This window comes from Chelmon rostratus, chromosome 19, assembly GCF_017976325.1.
Source record: "Chelmon rostratus isolate fCheRos1 chromosome 19, fCheRos1.pri, whole genome shotgun sequence".
NCBI classification, from domain to species: domain Eukaryota; kingdom Metazoa; phylum Chordata; class Actinopteri; order Chaetodontiformes; family Chaetodontidae; genus Chelmon; species Chelmon rostratus.
In genome coordinates, this window is record NC_055676.1 from 17,189,183 (window position 1) to 17,211,576 (window position 22,394).

The 22,394-nt window shown below is 41.0% G+C and overlaps 2 protein-coding genes across 3 annotated transcripts; both read left to right on the forward strand.

Annotated features, from left to right (window-relative positions):
- Positions 1–97: 97 nt before the first annotated feature.
- LOC121622813 (guanine nucleotide-binding protein G(q) subunit alpha-like) lies at positions 98–13,879 on the forward strand. Of its 2 annotated transcripts, XM_041959815.1 has the most exons (8): positions 98–409; positions 615–770; positions 4,384–4,568; positions 9,500–9,654; positions 9,954–10,082; positions 10,805–10,934; positions 11,447–11,600; positions 12,387–13,879. In XM_041959815.1, the coding sequence occupies exons 2-8, from the start codon at positions 635–637 to the stop codon at positions 12,575–12,577; spliced, it is 1,080 nt and encodes a 359-aa protein (XP_041815749.1). In that variant the 5' UTR covers positions 98–409; positions 615–634; the 3' UTR covers positions 12,578–13,879. The 2 variants fall into 2 exon arrangements, with proteins under 2 accessions (XP_041815749.1, XP_041815748.1); XM_041959814.1 differs by lacking the exon at positions 98–409 and having other exon boundaries at positions 455–770.
- A 1,151-nt stretch (positions 13,880–15,030) lies between these two features.
- Positions 15,031–22,203, forward strand: LOC121623101 (guanine nucleotide-binding protein subunit alpha-14-like). The gene is made up of 7 exons (XM_041960255.1): positions 15,031–15,280; positions 17,921–18,105; positions 18,832–18,986; positions 19,186–19,314; positions 19,827–19,956; positions 20,093–20,246; positions 20,836–22,203. The coding sequence occupies exons 1-7, from the start codon at positions 15,160–15,162 to the stop codon at positions 21,024–21,026; spliced, it is 1,065 nt and encodes a 354-aa protein (XP_041816189.1). The 5' UTR covers positions 15,031–15,159; the 3' UTR covers positions 21,027–22,203.
- The last annotated feature ends 191 nt before the right edge of the window (positions 22,204–22,394 follow it).

The window sequence follows — 22,394 nt, forward strand, 5'->3', positions numbered from 1 at the left end:
CTCGTTGCTCTGGCTGTCACATGCATCCGTTGTTCAGCAGTTAACACCGGAAATTTGTTCCCATAATGTAATAGTGGAAGCCCGCACGGTTTCCCATCAGAGCTCAGCCCTCCGTCACATGGTCCGCTTCAGCCAGGACAGACGGGACAGACAAAGCTGGACGCGGGGGGAGATAACACCGAGCCGCTCCTCTAGTCAAAACAAAAAGCGTGGCGTGATCAGCATCTTCTCCCCCCCCACACCCCCCTGGAGGATGACAGTTTCTGCCAGTTTTCGTGCCGTTTTGTAGCTATGAAGTGAAACTCCGCCATATTCAGCCCACCACGCCCGGAGCTCAGCTGCCAGGGGTAAAGCCTCGCTGCTTTGTTGTTGCACAAACTTAATTTCCTCTTCAGAGGAGAGGAACAAGGTAATACAAACACCCTCCAGAGTAACGACTTAACTTCCTTAAATTGTGACATTTGTGAAAGCTTGTTCGCAGCTCGGGAGAGAAGAGTTGCCGTGCGCGTCGGGGATTGTTCAGGGGCTAAATCAAAAGTAAACTGACTTTAGGACACGAGAGACTTCTCCTTCCTGTGTAATCAGCGTTATGTGTGTGTCTTTGCCTTGGAAAGGGAAGTGTTATCCAGGAGCAATGACTCTGAGTTCAGTGGGCGCTTGCTGCCTCAGCCCAGAGGCCAAAGAGGCTCGCAGGATCAACGACGAGATCGAGAGGCAGCTCCGCCGGGACAAGAGGGACTCCCGACGGGAATACAAGCTGCTCTTGCTCGGTAAGGGACGAAAAGTACATGCAAAATGTGTTTCAAGTGTCCAAAGTTAAAGTTCTTGTTGTTATATCACATATGTGTTGTCTTATTGGTTTCTTCTTATGGATGCGGCAACATGTAAGAAGCATGTCTGTGGTGCTGGTCGAGGTAGAGCTCATTTGAAGTATTTCATAAACCTGCTGCAATTTAGTTTAAATTATAACTGCATAGTTTTAGAAGGTGATCATTAGGATTTCACATACAAAAGAATCTATAAAGTAAACAGCAACTATAGCTGTTAAATCCATGCAGTGGAGTAATAAGGACAATATTTTCCTCTGCAAAGTGGTGGAGTAGAAGTATAACATAGCAGAAACTTCAGATAGTATCATAAAGCACCTCAAAACTGTACTTAAAAACAGCACTTGAGTAAATGTGCCTCCACCATTGGCTACAAATTAAAGCAATTCACCAAGTAAAAAGGATGTAAAGATCCTTTATTTCATTGGCTTTGGAAGTATTCGAGTATGAGATGATGCATTTGTGTTTAAATATCAACAGTATTAGGAAGAATGGAATAATAAGTATTCAAATGCGTTACTCAATGAACACAATTATGATACAGTACTCAGAAAACTGTACTCCAATTTATCAAAGTAAAAGTTTCCATAATTCATGTGAATGGCCCCTTTCAGAGTCACATTATATTACAGAATTATTATTATTATTACTAATGCATGTGCAAGTGTAAAAAGACATTTAGCTGTTGTAGCTGGTCGATGCACAGATCAATTTTACTCAATATACTATGAGGCATTTTATAACTGTGAATCATATCTTATAGTGATGATAATAATGACAGTGATGGAAAGTCACTTTTTTCTTTTACTGAAGTATTGTACCATTTTGATGTACTTGTACTTTACCTGAGTATTTCCATCATCTGCCACTTCAAGCTGTTACTCACTGAAAATCAGAGACATGTTGTACCCTTTACTCCACTACTTTTATTTCACAGCTGCAGTTACTTTTTCAAATCAGGATTTTACTTTTAAAACAGCAGTTGATAAAATATGATGCATCATAGGTTGAACTACCCGACAGCAGTGGGAAAAGATGCTTAGCTCAGGAAGAAGTGGCAATACAACAATATACTAGACCTGCAGGCAGGTATCAGCGGGGTCCAAACCCCGTGTGTAAGTCACGCTTAGCGGCCCGTTGAGGCAACGCATGTCGGACCTGCAGGCCCACAGGTGTGGTGCAAATCGCACATAGAGACCATCGCAGAGATTGGAAAGATATAACATCACTTAAAGTACAAAGAGGAAGACATTGCTTCACAACTTTTCCATTTGATGTCAGTTCTGGTGATAAAAAGATTGGTGGAAAACTGAGGTTTCCACGTACAGGCCAGGACTTGAAAATGGAGCCAGAATAGGTGCGGACGAGACATCTTTAGAAACTCTTATTCCAGATTTAAAAGCCACTGCCATATGTTGAAAAAAATGATGTTGACATTTACAGGAAATGGAAAAATATTTTGAGGCTCCACTAAAGAGAACAGAATTTTCTCTGATGGTCTGTTACATAACGTCAAACGCCCACATGTACACACAGCAAACCTAAAATGATATATAACATGATATTGGATGCTGACATCATTTGTATTGCAGAAACACGGTTGCAACACAACGCACCATGTAATAATATTGCAACGCCAGGATGAACATTTCACCATAATGTAAGGTCTCAGTCATACAGCAACATAGCATTTTTCTCACAGTTTTTGCTGCTCAGATAATTTGATCAGAGAAAAAAACATAAAAAGAAGAAATGATAATAACTTCAACTTTGTTGTGAGAGATTGGGAAATTGAGTTTGGAATTTGCAAAGCAGCACAGGATCTGGAATATCAGCTTTTAAACCACGGGAGTTGACAGCAGATGGGTAGGAACAGTAGATGCATTCACCTTGGTGCTAAGCTGAATTTGAACAGGCGATGTTAGACAGTATAGAGTACTAGTCCCAGCTGGTAGATGAATAAGTATGCATCATCTTGGGAGGCCACTTTTTCTTTGTGTTGCTTATCAAAGGTTGCATCAGCAATTGCTGTGAGTAAATTTACGGTGTAGATGCAGTCATGTTGAATGATTGACTCATGCTGAATGTTCAACCACCATTTCAGGTTCAAAAGTCAGATGTCGAGCTCCGGTGAGCTCCAAACAATGACTCCAAAGAAGTCTTGAATTTGAAACTTCACAGCATGTTGGATTTAGATCAATCAAAAAAATCATATCAAGTGTAAACCCTTCAATATGTTCAATCTCTTGTTTATTTATTTCTTTATTTAAGATCTTTAAAATTACATGCTGAAGTGGCATACTTTTATCTTGACTTCACTCTGTCTGAAGATCTCTCCAACCATTGCCAACAAATACTTCCAACTTTGTCAGCTACAGGGGGAAATGCGTGCACTTCTTCTAGCTCAGCTTTTCCAAAGACACAGCCAGTCACTGCTGAGATGACAAAATACTGGTTGTAAAGTTAACCTGAAGAATAGACATGAGATCTGTAGGGCCAAAGAAAAAGATAAAACCCAGACTAGGTAATTAAAGCAAGTCCAAGATTGCATAAGAGTGAAATGTGAAAGTACTTCACAAACAGTACAGACTGAGAACAAAGACTTGTTGCTTTTTCTTTTGTTAGTATTGACAGCAGGCTGGGTTTTGGGGTAAGGCTGGTGAAATTCAGTATTTTTCATATTGTCATCAAATTAATAAGATAATGTTTACTGTGGCCACCATCCTAAGTTAGAATATCAGCAACCTAACTCACTAATTAGCACTTAACACAAATGTATGGCTGAGGTTGCAGGTATTTGGTAATAAACCAAATTACTGGACAAACTGAACTTTTGACCAGAAAATAGTGTTTGATGAATAGTTAAGAGATTACCAAAGTTATTACCCGTGGTTTGGAAAACCAAAAACAACAACCTCTTGGTACCAATAGATCACCAACGTGTAGGATTCATGAATGTCTGTACAACAGTTCATGGTAATCCATCCAGCAGTTGTTGAGATATTTCAGTCTGGACCAAAGACGGACAGACTGACATTGCCATCCAAAGAGGCACGCTGCTAGCCACTAGCGTGGCTAATAACAAAACTATTAAAAACACATCAATGAGCCACAGCATTGCACTTTTTGACATGTTCTCTCATTACCATGAACATGGACACTGTATTTTGTTGTGAGTCGATTCCACAGACAACATCCTGCTTCTTTAAACAGGTAGTGCCCAGCTTTTTTTTTCGAAAAAAAACAAACTTTTTTTAAATGAAGCTATATGTTTATGAGCTGCAGAGCCACAGACAATCTCAATGGGTTTCTCAATCAAAACAATGAAAAGAAAGACGTAGTTTGATGATTGAGGATCATTGCAGATGGGGTAAAGGCAACCAAATGAAACACAATGATACCTTGAATAAAATGATGGATTTCTCTGGGTTTGAACATTGTTGGAAACATTTGGGATAATATATTTTTTTGGGGTGTTTTGATGCAGAAATATAACATAATATAGCATTAAGTTATGTATATTTACAATAACGTTATGTATTTGTTTGGTGGCTAGGAACTGGTGAAAGTGGGAAAAGCACTTTCATCAAGCAGATGAGGATTATTCATGGCCGCGGATACTCTGACGAGGACAAGAGAGGCTTCACCAGGCTCGTCTACCAGAACATCTTCACAGCCATGCAGACCATGATCCAAGCCATGAACACATTACAGATCCCCTACAAGTATGAAAACAACAAGGTAGACCAGACTATTGTTTCTTCGTCCTTTCCTTGCTGCTCCACACAGACAGATTGAGAAAGAGGGTTCGCACGAGTGTGAGGTTTACTGTCTCAGACACTGACAGAGCCTGCAGTGTGTATTCAGGGTGAAGTACTTCTGGTAATTTGCAACAGTGTTTAGTTTTGCAATCCTGCTGCCGGAGAGTTTTGTCTATTTACGGAAAGTACATATGATGTTAGACTGCAGGCATGTAAAGACAGGTACTCCTGAGCCAAATACAAGTAGGAGACAAAAGAGCAAGGGAGACGGAAGATTCCCCATTAATCATACAGGGATTCGTCTCGTCATACACACAGTGGGAGCTTATTAATCACACAAATTTGCTGGTGCACACAAATATACTACCTCAGTTACAGTTCCAAGCAAGGATGAGATCCAAGGGAGAAGAATCCACTTCCTGTGTCCCGTGACATAAACGTTTGGCAGCATTAACCAAGTCTGAGTCAGCATGTGGGTTACAAGTTATTTCTTTGCCTGACACTGCGTGAGGCGATGTTTTGTGGAGGCTAACAGGATGACAGTGTTTGTCACTGAGCATGCAGATATTACAACTCAAGTGCAGAGTTCACGTAGGTCAGAGAGGTCTCTAACACTCTACCCTAAATAGAGATTACCCAAGCAGTGTGCATGACCCCGTAGTAAGAGAGAAACGCTGCTTTTAAAAAGAGTTTGGAGGGGGGTGTCAGACACAGGCAGAAGTTTAACAAGTGGATCAAACAGTGTGTTTATCTTCTTGAATTTAAGATACACTTGTTAGCTTGCGTGGCTAACTAACTTACTGCCTACAGTGTAGGCAGTGTTACTTCAAAAGTTACGGAGCACATACTTAGCTAGCTGTATTTGTGGGGCTACAGGCTACTTACACAAAAAGCTCTGTTCACAATAGCACATGGCCATTATGTAAAAATGAAGTAATAGCCTGTTTTTGCCTGGGACCTGTTAGCTTTAGCCTCTTTTAAGTCTTCTAGTGTGATATCATGATTTCTACGGGTGTTACAATTCTCCAAATTCACGAATGGATTTTACTTTCAACTTTCAAAAGGTCAAAATTTGATTCGATTTAAATGTTTTTTTCAGCACCGATGACTGTGTCATAGTTCGACTATCGAGTCAACAGATCATTGGTTTCATGCCCTATAATTTCCATTTAACTGTCAAAAACAAACATGGTTTCAAGTGTGAAATCACTTCCATATTTTTGTTTTCTTGTTTTTCTGTTTCTTCGTTATCTCCGACTCCAGCAGTGTCACGTTAATCAGTGCCGCCGCAGGCTGCCGGCAAGCTTTGCTGTGTCGTCTGTGAAGTGTTGTGGTTTTTTTCCTTCAGATACGTGCCGGATGCGCACAAGTAAAACACTAGCAGAATTACTGATCCTGCTTTTGATTTTGATGATTAAAATTGAAACCTCATTTCCACCGGTGTTCCGATTGTTCTCATTTCACACTGAGTCCTCCAGCAATGGTGCATATTTCCGTCTTTTCAGCTGACTCATGGAGCTTAAGTTAGCTTAATTAGGTAGCAAGTTACTGCTGATAAAGTCTGCTAGCAGACTTCAGTTTATTTACAAAATAAACTCTTATTGGCTAGAAATGAGAAACCTGCTCTCTACCTCTGCCTAATACCAAGGACCCATTGTTTTGAAAGTTCGAAGTTTAAATAGCAAAACTTCCACCGTTGTCGTGTTAGCTACATTCGTGCAAGAGCGAAGAGCTTGACGGGGGATGGTGGGACTAAGCAAGCGGAGTCGGGTGCGTTGAATATTAAGCTGGGCATACACTGGCCGAATTTCAGCTTCATCTGGCGTCGTTTCTCGTGCAGTGTACAGCGGAGAGTGAGGAACGATCAACTCCTCCTGACCGCCCGTCAGACTTTTGGATGAATTTCTGACATGTCATGCTAGAGCTACAAGTCGATTTTCACAAGACCAGTGCCTTTCTTCTCACTGCGCCTGTGAGAAGTGGCAAACAGAGCATCTGAAAGTGCCATGGCGAGTTGACGCGTCGTGTGGACGCAAAATATGGAGGCCAAGCTGGTCGGCATACATGCCTGTTTGATGCACAGAATTGCACGGATTATCAAGGCAGCACGTTTCTGCCTTGATAGCATGCTAGCAAACAGACTCAGTCGTCTCTGACTCAAACAAGGAGCTGTTTATCAAATCTTTATTGACTATTGCCAGAAGCCAGAATGGGAACAGGGTCCCCATCAGGTCGTGGCTTGACGATCGGACCGCACAGTGTGAGCACATATATGGTGAACTTTAGCTTTACATCACAGACAATTTACTCGTACAGTAAGAGTTGGAATCAAAGAACAACACTTTAAAAATCCTGCAGTGTAAGCCCAGCTTTAGAGGTAAGAGTGAGATTTTAGTAAATTCATAACAATGTTTTAACTGATCTCAGAGAAAGCAGAGAGGTTTAAATAAAACCGAGGCTCACACAGCAGTGTCTCCCTTTAAATTTGTCCCATCATTTCTCAGAGCAGAAGAAAAAAGTAAGTGTTTTAAACACACATTCAAGCTCTGGCAGCAATTTCAATCAGCCAAGCAACAGGAAAGTGACTTCTTTCTACGTCTATGTTGTGTGTGTCTATCGGTTTCATCAGTGGTGTCATAAAGTGGTGAAACAGATTTATAGAGTGTAAAGATATATTTCATAACACTGGAATTTACCACAGCCTGGCAGCTCGTAGACATTTGTGTCAGGGTCGCAATCACCCTTTTATCACTACAGTAGTGGGAGAAACCATCAGAACATCAAACACAGCTGACCATCATCAAGATGACAACTGCAGTATGTCTGCACAAGCACTTTGTACAATAAGGCTGTTTATTGATGCGTAAATAGACTTACAGTAATAGTTCACCTATAAATGGCCATATAAAGTACTCAAACAGCATGGAGTCTTTTTTCCCAAGTGTTTTCTGGATGAATTATTGCACTGTGGGTCCACAAGGGATGCGCAGTCAGGGAAATATTAATTATTTATCAGACACCAATTAGGGCTGTAAGGATAAGATAGAGACATCGGTAATTCCAATAAGACACAGGACAAACTTTACAAACTCAGAAAAGACGACCTGGATCAGACAGCAGCGTCTGATCTTCGTTCAGCTGTTTGTGTCTGTAAATGCGTACAAAAGAAATAAAACTGAAACTGGAATAACAGTTGAAGCAAACAGCAAGGAGAAGCAAAAAGAAAAAGCACTCTCTGTGGTAGTGGTGTGCAGTGCCATGTCAGTTGAATAGACAGTGGGCAGTTCCATCATCGTAATTATTGTACATTAAATTTATGTTTTAGCCTTTTTAGTAAAAGCTTACTCTATCAACTAGTGATTGTTTTGACGCTTGAGTAATGTGCCAGTTATGTCCTCGATTATCTGTTTGGCCTATAAAAGTTTAAAGAATAGGGCCCATCACAGTTTCCCAAATCCCAAGGTAGTCCTGCATTTCGCCTGATCAACCATCCAAAACCTTTAGGACCTCAGTTTACTTGAATGTTGTGAAAAGGGAGAGCAGCAAATCCTCATCAGCAACCTGGAACCATCATTTGTTGATGGACTGACTGATTTATTATTTTGTAGGTGCAGGTCTAGTCTTCAAATGCTAAGTGATCCGAGTTGGGCCGATGAGTCAGGATAGAATCAGTGCGTCGAGCTCAGCGTAATCATGTAAGTTACATAATTCATGAACAAAGACTGAAGTAAACCTAATGCACAGCTACCTTAGATTAGCCTAATTACTAGGCACTTTCCCAATGTTGAAGCTTCTTGGGTAGCTGCCATCAGGCTGATTGTGCTTTAAAGGATGTCTGTCAATATTAAAGTTCAAATTATTTGATCTCTCTATATTTAAAGTAGCACTGCTGCAAGGTTTTGCTTCACCTCTCTGGCCATCTCTCGTCATAGGTCAGTTCTACTGGTGATCACTTGTAGCCGAACTCTAGTCTCACAAATATTAAAGTGCTACGTTTGCTTTCTTACTTTCCTAGTTTCTAAGTACAGGTTTGTGTGTTCACTAGAGCAGCTTGCCATTAATCACAACTGCATACTTGTTGTTGGTGAAGGTGAGTGTCTGGAAACCTTCTTCAGGCCTTTAGATTAGTGGTACAAACATGGACTGTATAATAGTGGTGAGAGCCACCGTGACCACCACCATTTTGAAGCCTCGAGTTTGGCACTACGGCAATCACCATCTTGTTTTTGGATCCAAAAATGACCGTTTTTGGATGACAGGGAACATAATTGTCAGTCACAAGGCAACCACAGCCCCAAAGCATTACCTTCCTTTATCGTTTATTATACTCAAAATGGGAGCATAATTCACAAAATGGACATCATGCTGTATTGAAGAAGACTTGAAACTAGTGACTGAGACCATAAACTCTTTAGGAAACTGTTTACTGGGGTAATAAATCAAGTGAGAAGTGGTGTCATTTTCTAGGGTTAGGGTTAACCCTTCTTTACACTAGCCCCCTGCTGGCCATTAGAAATAATGCAGGTTTAAGGCACCTCTCCATTGACTTCACATTTCACCACTTTTTTTTACTGTTTGAATGTATGAATCATGTTCTGAATTACAGAGTATCCATGACTGATACTGAGGTCAGAATGAAAAGGTGTGGCACACGGTGGAAGCTAGAGCATTTCTTTCATGTTGCAAGGATAGAGATGAGCATTAAGGATTTTTCCCTGACTAATCAAAGCACATATCTGTTGTGAGAGATAAAGACAGCTGCATCACCATATCCCTTTCCTTTAACATGTAAACTGAATTTTATCTTTTATACCAATGCACAAGGACGCAAATATACCATCATGTTCATAGTAAATCCCACCCTATATCTGCGTTATGTCATTGATTTCAGTGTTTCATTCTGTTGTTCAGGCAAACGCCAGTATTGTCAGCGCGGTTGACGTAGAGAAGGTCACAACGTTAACAAACCCTTATGTGGATGCCATCAAGAGCCTGTGGAGTGACCCAGGGATTCGGGAATGTTACAATCGGAAGAGGGAATACCAGCTCTCAGACTCAACCAAATAGTGAGTGCAAACAGAAACTCCTCAGACGTTGCCAAATAGTTTCCACTGTGTCATCGGACAGTTGTCTGTTTAATGCACCCAGAAGGTTCAGGTTCAGTGTTTATTCCATTTAAGGTTGTTGACAAAACGCCATTTTAATTCTCACTAGAAGAATTAATTATAGTGAAGTGGCTGAAACAGAAACATCCCTGACTTGAGTATTTTGCAAGAAATTTCTCTTTTGTCCCTCTCCTGGCTCTGTATCATTCTGTCTAACTAGTTTTCGTTTCATGAGTCTGGCCTGTCCCCCTGTCTTATAGCTATCTGAATGACTTGGACCGAATTGCTGGTACTCCTTATCTGCCAACCCAGCAGGATGTCCTGAGGGTCAGGGTGCCCACGACGGGTATTATAGAGTACCCCTTTGACCTGCAGAATGTGGTGTTCAGGTGAGTGCTTTATGTTGTTGTGTTTTTATTTTGTAGTGGTTTCATCGCAGCTGAGGCCATAGTCAGTGATCATGTTAGCATGTTAGCATTGTCAAAGTGAATGTCAGCATGCTTAAGTTAGCATTTAGCTAATTTGGAAGCCATTATATCTTGTTAGTCTTATTAGTCTTGTTTGAGCACAGCTGAACCTCATTTAGCAGTTAATTGTCAGGGGTCCATTGCTGTATTTTGCACATTTATACTGCATTTCACATGTTTCAGTAGCTTTAGTCAAATCAGGCAGTTTTTGGAAGTTGGTTTTGTTTCTCTATTAATTAATTACTTGAAACTGATATCATTTAAGCTCTTTCATTTCACATATCAGTGTCTCCTTTTGAAACTTTTGTGTGACTATTTGGTGACTAAAAGTCTCTATTCCCAGAATTTAACCTTGATGCCACAGTTTTCTGGTTGTCATGGGAATGTAGTTAAAGCAATAAAGGGCCTCAAGTTTCATCAAGTTTGTAATGACAATAATACAGATAAAAGTGAGCAATAAGGCGATTTAATGTTGATTGTGAGAATTAAACTAGATATACTTTAGAATATTGGTCGAAGCCTGTGAGCTTATTACACTGTTCAGAGTAAAAAGGATCTCGACCTGTTTAGTCATCATGATCAATTACAGGCTGTAAATTGGTAATATCACGTTCTTGAATGATGGCTTGATCTTTTGGCTATAGGATGGTGGACGTGGGTGGCCAGCGTTCAGAGAGGAGGAAGTGGATTCACTGTTTCGAGAATGTCACCTCCATCATGTTCCTGGTGGCGCTCAGCGAGTACGATCAGGTCCTTGTCGAGTCCGTCAATGAGGTGAGATGCAGGCTGCCGTCAGCAAAGTAATATTTAACAATCACAAGCTAATCTCTTCATGCACTTTCTGTTAGTCTGTTCACGGGAAAGAAAGGGGCTCACTTTGGGATAAAATCACTGTGAGGGACACAAAGGGACATTGTTTCTTTTGTTTAAGGCTGAACCTGTTGGGTGGAGATGATGACCTAGATTTCTAAAGAGTCCAGCACTAGTCTGGTTTCGCTCTCTTTTTTTATCTCTCTCTCTCTTTCTTTCTGGCCACAATGAAAAACCTCGTCTTGACCCTCCTTTTTTGGCACTGCGCGTAGTTCATCTGCAGGGGGAGCTCTTTAGTCGCTCTGTTCAGCGCCTCTCTCACCTCTCAGCGAGACTTGTTCACATGATGAGATTACAACTATCTGAATTTCCTCACGCGGACAATCACCACTGAAGCACTGCTGCCTGACACTATATCTGATTTGGGTATTTATGCTCAGTCTTGGATGTTTGTGTCATGTGTTTTTTTTTTTAAGAATCGGATGGAGGAAAGCATGGCCTTGTTCCGGACAATCATAACCTACAAGTGGTTTAGAGAGTCCTCAGTCATCTTGTTCCTCAACAAGATAGATTTACTGGAGGAGAAAATCATGTACTCGCATTTGGTCGACTACTTCCCTGAATATGATGGTGAGAGGAAACTGATGAAAAATGCGTCTGAGCCTGATAGAGCTTATGTTTGAATGTTTGAATACATTATAATATCTTAATTAGGCAACTCTGTCTGTTGGTTTATTTAGATGTATTTAAAGTGACATTACATGGCTTTTTAGAGGAAGAAATATCAACATTATTTTTACAAATGAAAAATTTAATCATAACCAATAAAACACACCTCTAATTAGTTCAGTACACTCATTGGTTTTACTGCTACAGGCCACTGTGGTCTGGTATGACCACTAGCTTATAGCGGCTAATGTTAGCTAGTGTTAGCCAACTTATAAAGTTAAGTTAGACAGTTATACAATAATATTTAAAGTCTGTCCTATGTTACACTGTTTTGGCATGTCTAAACATTTGAATGGTTTTATCACAAAAATAGAACAAGTAAATACACTGAAGCATCGTTCGTTTTCCATGTGTGGTCACATTTTATTAGCTCTCACTCAGGTCGCCACGTTTGGACAATTATGCCATGAATAACAATACATATCAATAAAGTTAGCTGACAGTTGCCATAAGCAGCTGGTCATACCAGAGCCAGTGTGGCTGCAGCAGCATGCATTGAATCATTCAAGGGTGTGTTTTATTGCTTATCATTTCCTCTTTCAAAAGTTACATACTCTCATTTAAATGTTCTGTAGCCAGTATGTATGTCAGTGCTAGCCTGTCTTATATTCCTGAGCTCTTTATGTACCTTCTGAAAAAGCCACAGTGACTCTCATTTGCTGTTTTTGGCCTCTCTCTTTCCACCAGGTCCCCAGCGGGATGTCGAAGCAGGAAAAGAATTCATCTTAGATATGTTTGTCAGCCTCAATCCAAACGAGAAAAAGATCATCTACTCCCACTTCACCTGTGCCACAGACACAGACAACATTCGATTTGTCTTCCACGCGGTGAAGGACCACATCTTGCAGGGCAACCTGGAAGTCTACAACTTGGTTTAAAACGGCGGTGTGGCCGCTGTAATTCAATCGGCTTTGTGCAGCTGGCAGTCAGGGGAGCTCTGCAGTGATTCGGTTTGCCTCACACTGCTGCTGAACACTATAATCCAAAACAGGACATTGAGAAGCTACAGAGCTTGTCGCCAAATGACTGTACTACTGATGTATTTCAAATTTTCCTGTTAGGCTCTTTGAAAATGGATGTCTCCAGCTATAATGAAGTGTGTCCTGACAATTAAAGTGCTGCTTTAGCGAGGAGTCTATTATGGTATGCACTCTGAAATTTATGGAGCTCTTTGTGAACGTTTCCGAGCAGTAGCGGTATAAATGCACATGGATGGATTGAGGGGGGGAAAAAAGTATTTCTGTGGCCTCAATAGCCTCTGAGGACTTGTAATGTACTGGGTCTCTCCTTCAGGGAATCTGTGAATGTAGACTAACTGCAATGCAGCACCTCACATCACTAACTAAAGTTGCTCGTAGTTTATTTTTTTTTAAGTTAAAAACCATTTGAAATACTCTACTTAGTTTGTGCTTGACTTAAAGGGAAACAAGTCATAAAGAACACTAATAACACATTGACTTCATCACAGATATTGATTTGCACCCTGTGCGTTTTGTAACATTGGTATTCTTGCTGATATTCTGTGTACCTCACTTAGTTGGATATTATCATTTCCACAACCCCATTTCAGGTTTCACCAGACTTTGTACACTTGGCATTTGTCTGCGATGGCATTATTCAGTCTTGAACCACTTTTTCTGAGCACTGCATTAATATATTGTAATGCAATTTAACAAACATTTCAAAGGGAATCCTGCTGTCATCCTACTTGATTCTGCTACATTAGCACTCCTTTTTTTCAAAGCTGTAGAATCAGATGTTCAGGGACTATTTGATTAGAAAAAGTTTTACTTGCCTAAAAATAATTTGCTTAAATAGCTTTAGAACTTGCCCCATTATTTATCTGAATGCATGTTGTAAATATAACATGGTACAGTCAGTTTTTTTCCACCTTTACTTGCATGAAGGTCAGTGTTGAGAGGCTAACTGCTGAAGAGAGAACTGTTATGTTAGATAATCTCTGAGGCGGGCCTTCTTCATCTTAATTCATATGCTGTTCAAGGGTATCAAATGCATGAATAAAAAGCTAATGAAAGCGTATCTATGGCACGAATGTTTACACAACCTTCCTGTCTGGTTAAAAGTAATTACAGCCTAATTTGAACGGTTTAATTTATGGTTCACTTTCACTGCGATATCTAAATGCAGTCGTAGTGTTTTTAATGCGATTGGATGAATAAACAGACATTTTGCTGTTCACTTGTTGCTCGTTTTTCCATTCTTTGTGTGTGTGTTTACAGATCAGCTCCAGCACAGTGTTGGTTTAGCATTCAAGTGTTTGTCATCTTGGCTGCTCCGTCGGCTCATCTGGAGAAGTGCTGGTCCTGAAATCCTCTTCTGTGCTACATCCATCTGGCTGGAGCCTGCAGCAGCACCATAGATTTAGTGTTGTACACTACACAGCGATATATAGTGTGGCAAAGAGCCTTTTTTTTTTGGAGGAGGAGGACAGACACTGAAAGTAATGTGCGGCAGCAGTACATGACATTAGTGATGTGCAAGGATGGATGCTGGGGGTGAGGAGGCTGCTGGGCATACAATCTTTGCTGGTCCCTTCCTTCAGACTCAAATCTTCCCTGAATATATCACTCTGCATCCCTGCCAAACACAGTATGCATTATTTACTAGGCATTATTTTCATATACTACAAAAACTGTGACAACAGTTGTATAACAATGATGTCATGTGGGTTATCTCAGATTGGGCTTGAGATTTAGGATTCTTTACAGACCCCCTGTGTTACGTGACGTGTAGATTGTGAAAGATGTAGGCAATTACCAGGCAGGGAGCATGTAAATGAAAGAGACTACTGAGATGCATTGTATTGGGAATTGTAGGATCAAGCGTTTTTGAATCTGTAATCATACAAGGGGCTGAAAGTTTGGATATCCTAGCTTCAATTTTGACCATTCTTTTAAAAATCTCTTCTCTCTTGTGAGTTCCCGAACTTTATGGAAAAATTACTGGAGTGCCCCTTTAACCTCATTCAGATAATGTCTATGTAAATCAAGGTATTAGGTATTATAAGACCTACAATGGTGTCATTAGGTTTTTGGCGCAGATTAAATACATGTAAACAGAGGTGTTGTTAGTATGTTTCCCCTGCCTGTCCTCCATTGTGTTTTCCTTCCTGCACTCAGCCTCAGTGTGGGGACAGAGTTTCAAATTCAGCTGCCCATGGGAGTATGGACCTGTAAGCAGATACACAAGCTGCCTACATAAACTCACACTGCCTTTCTCTCAGAGACTGCCCATCCGCCCGCCTCCCCCTGCACAGCAGGAATGTGGAATGCACCTGAACTAGATCCTGCATGAGGAAGAATGACTGCTGAAAGTCGCCAACCCACCTGTTCCGGGACAGAAGTTTCCCTGGCAGGTCTGAGAAAAATCATTATCTACTCATTTCACTAATCCCTGTCAGCTGTGGCGTAGTTAAACTAAAAGCGGCTCTTGTGCGACAATGGAAGAGTGCTGCCTGCCTGCTCAGGAAGTGGAGAGACTCAGGATACACAGAGAAATAGAGAGACAACTCCGTCGTGATAAAAGAGAATCTCACCGGGAACTGAAGCTGCTGCTTTTAGGTGAGTGTTTAGTAATAAATCTCCACATGCTCACTCACTGCGACTGAAAATAAATGGCTGGAAATAATCAACAAGCACATGTTCACCTGCTGAGACACTAAAAACTCACAAGTGGACATTAAATAGATTAGAATTTGGATATTACCTTTTAAATCTAACCAGCAAAGCGACTCCAAACTGTCATCATAATATGTTGCTATAGACTCTATATTTCATGGTTGCAGCCCAGGTGAATATGATTGCTGTGAATGTTGGAAGTAATATCAAAACGGCCCACATACGCACTTCTTCATCTCCCAGACTTCTTTATTTTTCTTCCTTTTTGCTTAATCTTTCAACTTTTATCTACTCATTCACACGTCGTGAAAAACTCCATTCAAACCTAATATTCCACATCTTTCATACATTACAGCGATCACGCAACTTTTAAAGCCAGCAGTGCAGTTTGGCGACAGCTTTTCACCATCCAACACTGCAATTTCTTCAGAAAGTGCTTCTCTCGTTACAGCAATTTTTCCACACGTCGCCAAAAGTGTTCGAGCAACTGTGGCAAGGTTGAACACAGAAAAGAAACACTTATGATACACACTCAACTGAAAACACTAGAAAGACAATATATTCAATGTTCTACCTCATCAGTGTCATTGATTTTTGTAAATATCTGCTTATTCTGAATTTGATGCAGCAACATGTTTCAAATAAGTTAAGAAAGGAGCAACTAAAGACTGAGGAAGCTGTGGAACGCTCCAAAAACACCTGTTTGGATCATACCACAGGTAAACAGGTTGATTGGTAACAGGTGATAGTATAATGAGCTCTGGAACACTTCGTAAAACCAACCGACTTTCAATTAGCACTATACACAGAGTGCAGCTGAGGCTGATGGGAATGCCAGTTAAGTTCATGAGAGCATTGGACTAATTCAAATTTTAGCCTGATGATGGCACTAGATGGAAAGTGGAGGAATCACCAATATTATTACAATTTATGCGTGTACCAAATTTCATAGCAATCCATCCAATGGTTGTTGAGACATTTCACTTAAAAACAAAAACGACAATCTCATCTTGGCACCAGAAGAAAAGTCAGATGATCAGCACAGTCAGTAGGATTAATCCTCTGATGACCATGAGTCACTGTACAAAGTTTCATGACAATCCATTCAAGAGACATCTCCTCTGGGGACCGTGATGCATCCAAAGTTTTGCAGGTATTTCAGTGAAAGTGATGGACTGACCAACAGAAGGACGTCTAATGGGCCACACCCACAACATGGCTAAAAGTTCATCAGAGGTACCTGTGTTGTCACATGTCATCACTTAGGTTTGCACATTGTGAGCAACTGTATCATTATGTTCTGGAAAGATGCCACTGAGCTCCAGTTCATTAGGGTTAAGCTGACAAACCCAGCATACAGAAGCATATGGACTGAGCGATAGCAAGGCTTTGGTATGTGTTACTGGTTAGCCTTTGCATTCTTCAAATAGTTGGTGAGGCCATGATGAGCGAGCACTTGATAACCTTCATAGTTTTTCGATCCCTCGTTCAAATCAAAGTAGACTGAGGTTTTATGTGTCGTTGCTTGGTTAAGACGTTTTTCTCGCAAGTCTCAAATAATAATGCTTCATTATAAGAGCCATGTGAGCTCAATGCAGTCTGCAGTCTGTTTTCTTATTGTTCTGCTTTTGTTTTGTCGCTTTTGTCCGTCGCACAGTGCAGAGCAACATTTTGACAACCCCGATGATGCATAAACACCACTTAAATGAAATATACTACAGCTCATAACAATTCACAGGCTGGTTGTTTCCCCAGAACAGGAAAGAAACAGCACACTTTTAAGAACTTAACTGTTGGCTGTGTTGGAAACAATACATTACACATGAATTTCAACCTGAGTAAAGCTGTGAGGGAGACTGGAGTACCCTCCTGTAAAGGTCAGTCTAATGGTTAACATTTTTAGGCATTTTAGGTGCTTAGCCGACACTCTTATCAGGAGTAATTTACAACCAGAGGGCAGGAAGCAGTTCACTGCTTCGCTCAAGGGCGCAGGGCTGTTAATAGACTTATGGGCTCGCACAAATCAAACACAAACCCTCAGAGTCTCTTAACAAAGTGAAGTATATAAAACATTTGTAACTGGCATGAAAACTTGGAGAAATAACACACTTAATCCATAACAAATGCAACTTTTTATTTATTTATGCCATTAGAGTCTCTTCCTCGTAATGTTTTCTTTTTAATTTTGGTCCACTTTGTTTTAATAATTTGATTTGTTGGGTCTGTTTTTGTGCTGTTTATGTAAGTGCAAATACATAGGAGTGAAAATAATAATAAGTAGCCATATGTATACTGTTACACCTGCATACTTTTACACAGTTATATCTGAGTAGTAACATCAGAAGTGTGTTTTATGGAATCAAGTAAGAGTTTGGCAGCTTGCATAAACCTGAAGAAACCAAGTATATATGCACCCTCTCATGTAAACATACATCTGTTGCTTGGGAAATTAAGTATAATAACTTAAGCCGTTAAGTGACAACTGATGGATGTGCAGATGATTCCTTTTTTGTCCTATTTCTGGCATTGCTTTGATGTTTCTCCACTTCTCATCCTTCGGTCTCATTCATCTCATTTGCCTAGGGACTGGTGAAAGCGGGAAGAGCACTTTCATCAAACAGATGAGGATCATCCATGGCAGCGGGTACAGTGAAGCTGACAGGAAAGGTTTCACTCGGCTGGTGTTTCAGAACATCGTCACAGCCATCCAGGCGCTGATCCACGCCATGAAAACTCTGCAGATTGACTACATTGATGAGCAGAACATTGTGAGAAACTGGACACGTTTTTTTAAAAAGACAATACTGATGTCTTACGTAGCTTTTGATGAAGCTCAGTGTGTCACTGACAGGTTTAATGAGACTCTCCTCTTGCAGCCATGCTTACAGCTCTATGAAGCTGCACTTATGCAGTTCTTTCAGTTAAATGCTAACGTCTGCATGCTAACATGCACATCCTGACGTTTCGTAGCTCATGTTGACCACGATCACCATCTTAGTTTAGCAAGTTAGCATGATAACATTTGCTAATTAGCATTAAACATAACGCGCAGCTGAGGATGATGGGAATATAATTTATTGTGCAGGTCATAAACAAAACATTGGACAAATTAGAAATTTGACCTGATGATGGTGCTAAAGGAAGAGTTACGAAAGCTGTTAGCCCTCGTTTACCCTGAGGGGAGCATGCACCATCCAGTAGTTGATGTTTCACTCAAAACTACAAATGTCAACCTCACTTTGGTGCCAGGGCATCATTTAAGTCATTAGGATTCATCATCTCGGGACCATGAATTACTGCACAAAATTTATGACAACCGACTGACATTAGGATCCATACAGACACGCTGCTAATGTGGCTAAAAATGAGCTTCTGCTGGTGTCCACAAAATCCGCCAAGTTCTACCTGGGTTTCTGTTGGTCTATTAATAGGTCAGGCAAAGACTGAAAGTTTGCGTTTAGAAAAATCTCCAATGGATGTTTTGTGTGTTTCAGAGCCACGCACAGAGGCTGAGCCAAGTGGAGGCAGACCAGGTGTCCACTTTGGAGGCTTGGCAGGCGGATGCCATTAAGCGAGTGTGGAATGACCACGGTGTTCAAAGGTGCTACGACCGCAGGAGGGAATTCCAGTTATCTGACTCTGCCAAATAGTAAGACTTTCATATATTTCATGGGATTTACATAAGGTCAAGCTTCCAGAGGACCAAAGTTTTTGCATTGTGGAAAAAAGAGATAAAACATAGTTATTAATGTGCATATAACCCGAGCAAATTGCTGAATGACATTCCCGTTTATCCGGTCAGGTTATGTCAGGATATTAAACTGGATGCATTTTTTTAAACCTTTCAGTTACCTGAGCGACTTGGACAGAATCACAGCTCTGACATACGTCCCCAACCTGCAGGACATCTTGAGGGTCAGGGTCCCCACCACAGGCATCATAGAGTACCCCTTTGACCTTTCACAAGTGATCTTCAGGTAGAGTTTTGTGCTTTTGTTTTGCTTTTTTTTTTTTTTTTAATAAAACTTGTCACATATGTTTAAAGAATTAGGTAAACGTTTTGCTCATTTGCTTTCCTGCAAAGATTTAGCTGTCACGCTTATGTCTGTACGATAAATATGAAGCTAGCAGTTAGCAGGCGAGCTTAGCATGAACATTGGAGACACTGGGAAACAGCTAGCCTGCCTCAGTCCGAAGTTGTTGAAAAAACAAAAATGAGATGTAATTTTTATAAGATGTAAAATGTGAAAATCAGATCTAATATCTGATGATGAGATGATGAGTTGATGCTAATGCTAATTAGCGAGTGGTGATGGGAAAATGCTTGCATGGAGCAAGCTGTTCCTCGTATTTGCATTATTAAGCTTCATATTTAGCATCTTCTCACCTGTTGGCAAGAAAGCAAGGAAGTATCTCTCAAATTAGGCGAACTATTCTTTTAACAAGTAACATTCATATGTCACTTGAATGCATATTCATGTTTGTGCAGGATGGTGGATGTGGGTGGTCAGCGTTCAGAGAGGAGGAAATGGATCCACTGCTTTGAGAATGTCACCTCCATCATCTTTCTGTCGGCCCTCAGCGAGTACGATCAAGTCCTTTACGAGAATGAGAATGATGTAGGTCAAAAACCTCTCAGTGCCATGATTGTGCCGCACGTGGTCTCAGTAACTCTATTTGCTCTCCAGCTTTGTAAAAAGCTGTTATTTCCGTACTTGGTCTTTGTCTATGCCTTTTTATCACCTCCTCCTTCAGAATCGACTGAGCGAGAGCCTCGCCTTGTTCAAGACCATCCTTTCGTACCACTGGTTCCACGAGTCCTCCACCATCCTCTTCCTGAACAAAACAGACTTGCTAGAGGAGAAAATCACACAGTCTCATTTGGCAACCTACTTCCCGGCCTATACTGGTAAAGCATGCAACCTCGGTTTGCTCTGCATGTGTTACAACAGCATTCCAAGCTGTGTCCGAAATCACTTCCTATTTACTATTAATATTAATTTTATGAGTGTTATTAATTAGTCCACAAACAGAATATTAATCAACTATTTTGTTAATTGATTAATCATGTCTGTCATTCACTTGTTCCTGTGCTTCCATTGTGATGATTTGCTGCTTCTTTCTGTTTCAAATAAGTCGCACCTATAAGTGGACCTCACATCCCAGAGGTCCAAACAGAGTCACCTGTGTGCAGTCTGCCAGGTGGCTGAAAAAAGCTTATGTCGCTTCACACACAAGTGAGAGCGAGTGTGTTGCATTAGCTTCGCCTACTGTCTCCCGCTGCTTATGAGTTTTCCCGGGAATGAAAGGGCTTCCATCATTGGGCCATTGGCTCAGTCACCATAGTGTTACCTCATTCGGTGACGGATGGAGATGTAACGGACACTTTTTTTTTAATTCAAATCTTCAGGATTATTACTTTAAGTGATCTCTCAAAATGAAATTTCCTCAAAATACTCTGATTCCCTCTGATTTTGACCTACTTTTTTCCTCCACAGGACCCCAGGGTGATGCTGAATCTGCGAAAAGGTTCATCCTGCAAATGTACACGGAGCAGCATGGCAAGCGCCACAAACCCCTTTACACACACTTCACCTGTGCCACGGACACAGAGAACATCCGGGTCGTCTTCAAAGACGTCAGAGATACACTCTTCATCGATAACCTGCATAACTTCAACCTGGAATGAGGAGGTCCTAGGACAAAGTGATGGTTTCACGCTTCGGAACAAGAAATCTGGTTATGCAGTCACATGTTGTAACACTTTTATGGACATTTTATCTGTTCTTTGCTACGGCAGCAACAGGTAATTCACATTTATCTCAGCACTGTAAAACACAGAGAGTCTGTGCCATCTCTTGTGACACAGTTCAACATAAAACAGCTTATTTTCGGTTGCTACAGGCGAGAAATGGCTGGACAACTGCAATATCAATTAATGATTGTTCTCAGCTGTTACAGACTGGTTCCTATTATACCATCACTGTTTGACAAACAGTTGGCAAATAGTTTGAAACCAGACCTGGAAAGGCTTATCTACAAGGAATGCAACCCACCCTGCCTTGCAGCTCTGCAGGAAAATAAAAGAATATCCTGCAGGGAAACACAGTGCCTTAGTTCATATTCCTCCTATTGCTTGTATGTGTGCTACAACAAGCATGTCGCCTATGAAATTATTATTTTCACTAACTTTCACTGGCAGTATGATATAAACATTAAAGCCACATGTAATGTGTGTTTCTTGTCGCTTTGCACAAAACTTTACAATTGGACATTTAAAACATGACAGTTGAGGAAACAAGAAAAACGACGTTTCCATTCAGAAATGTATGATCCATCCCATGATATGTGACTGCAGCTGCATGGTACTGATTAACCAAAGGCTGTTTTGGGGCGTCTCTGCTCTGCGCTGCAGCTCCTCGCTGCTGGCGACAACCTTTGTACTCAACGATGGTCGACTGTGTGCAAAGGTCTGACAGGCTGGTCTCTGTCTTCCTGCCTAACTGTTGGGACTGAACAGTGGTAAGTGAAAAGAGGAATTAGGTTAGACCTGTGGTGAGAACAATGCATGTTTCCACACGGAAGGAGAGGCTGTCTAGGTACTATTGATTTTATCTGCTTTGCGGCGAGTTTGCTTGTTTAAGGGTTGAAAAGTTCAGTGCTAATGTAGGATATAAAGGACACATTTGAAGTTGCCTTATAGACAATGGAACTGAAAGCATCAGATATTTGCTTTGGATCAGTCACTGTTTTCTTACCAGCTTGTGGGAAAGCGTGTGAATATTATCAGCACATGAAGCTGGCAGTGTTCTCGTTTCTGATTGTTATTGCTCTTTTCTTTACCCCGAGGGCTAATAAAATGTAGCTGCACAGCCAGCCTCACAAATGTACTGTCTACTGGCATTAATAGCAGTCCCACACTTCTCGGGGGTAGCAATAACACAACAGAGTTCATCCTCTCCAGCCGAGGATAATAATGACACACAAACACACCCTCCTACAGCCCCATTCAGCTGCGCTGCCTGAGGAAGCTGCTGTGGCAGAGAGCTGTTATAGC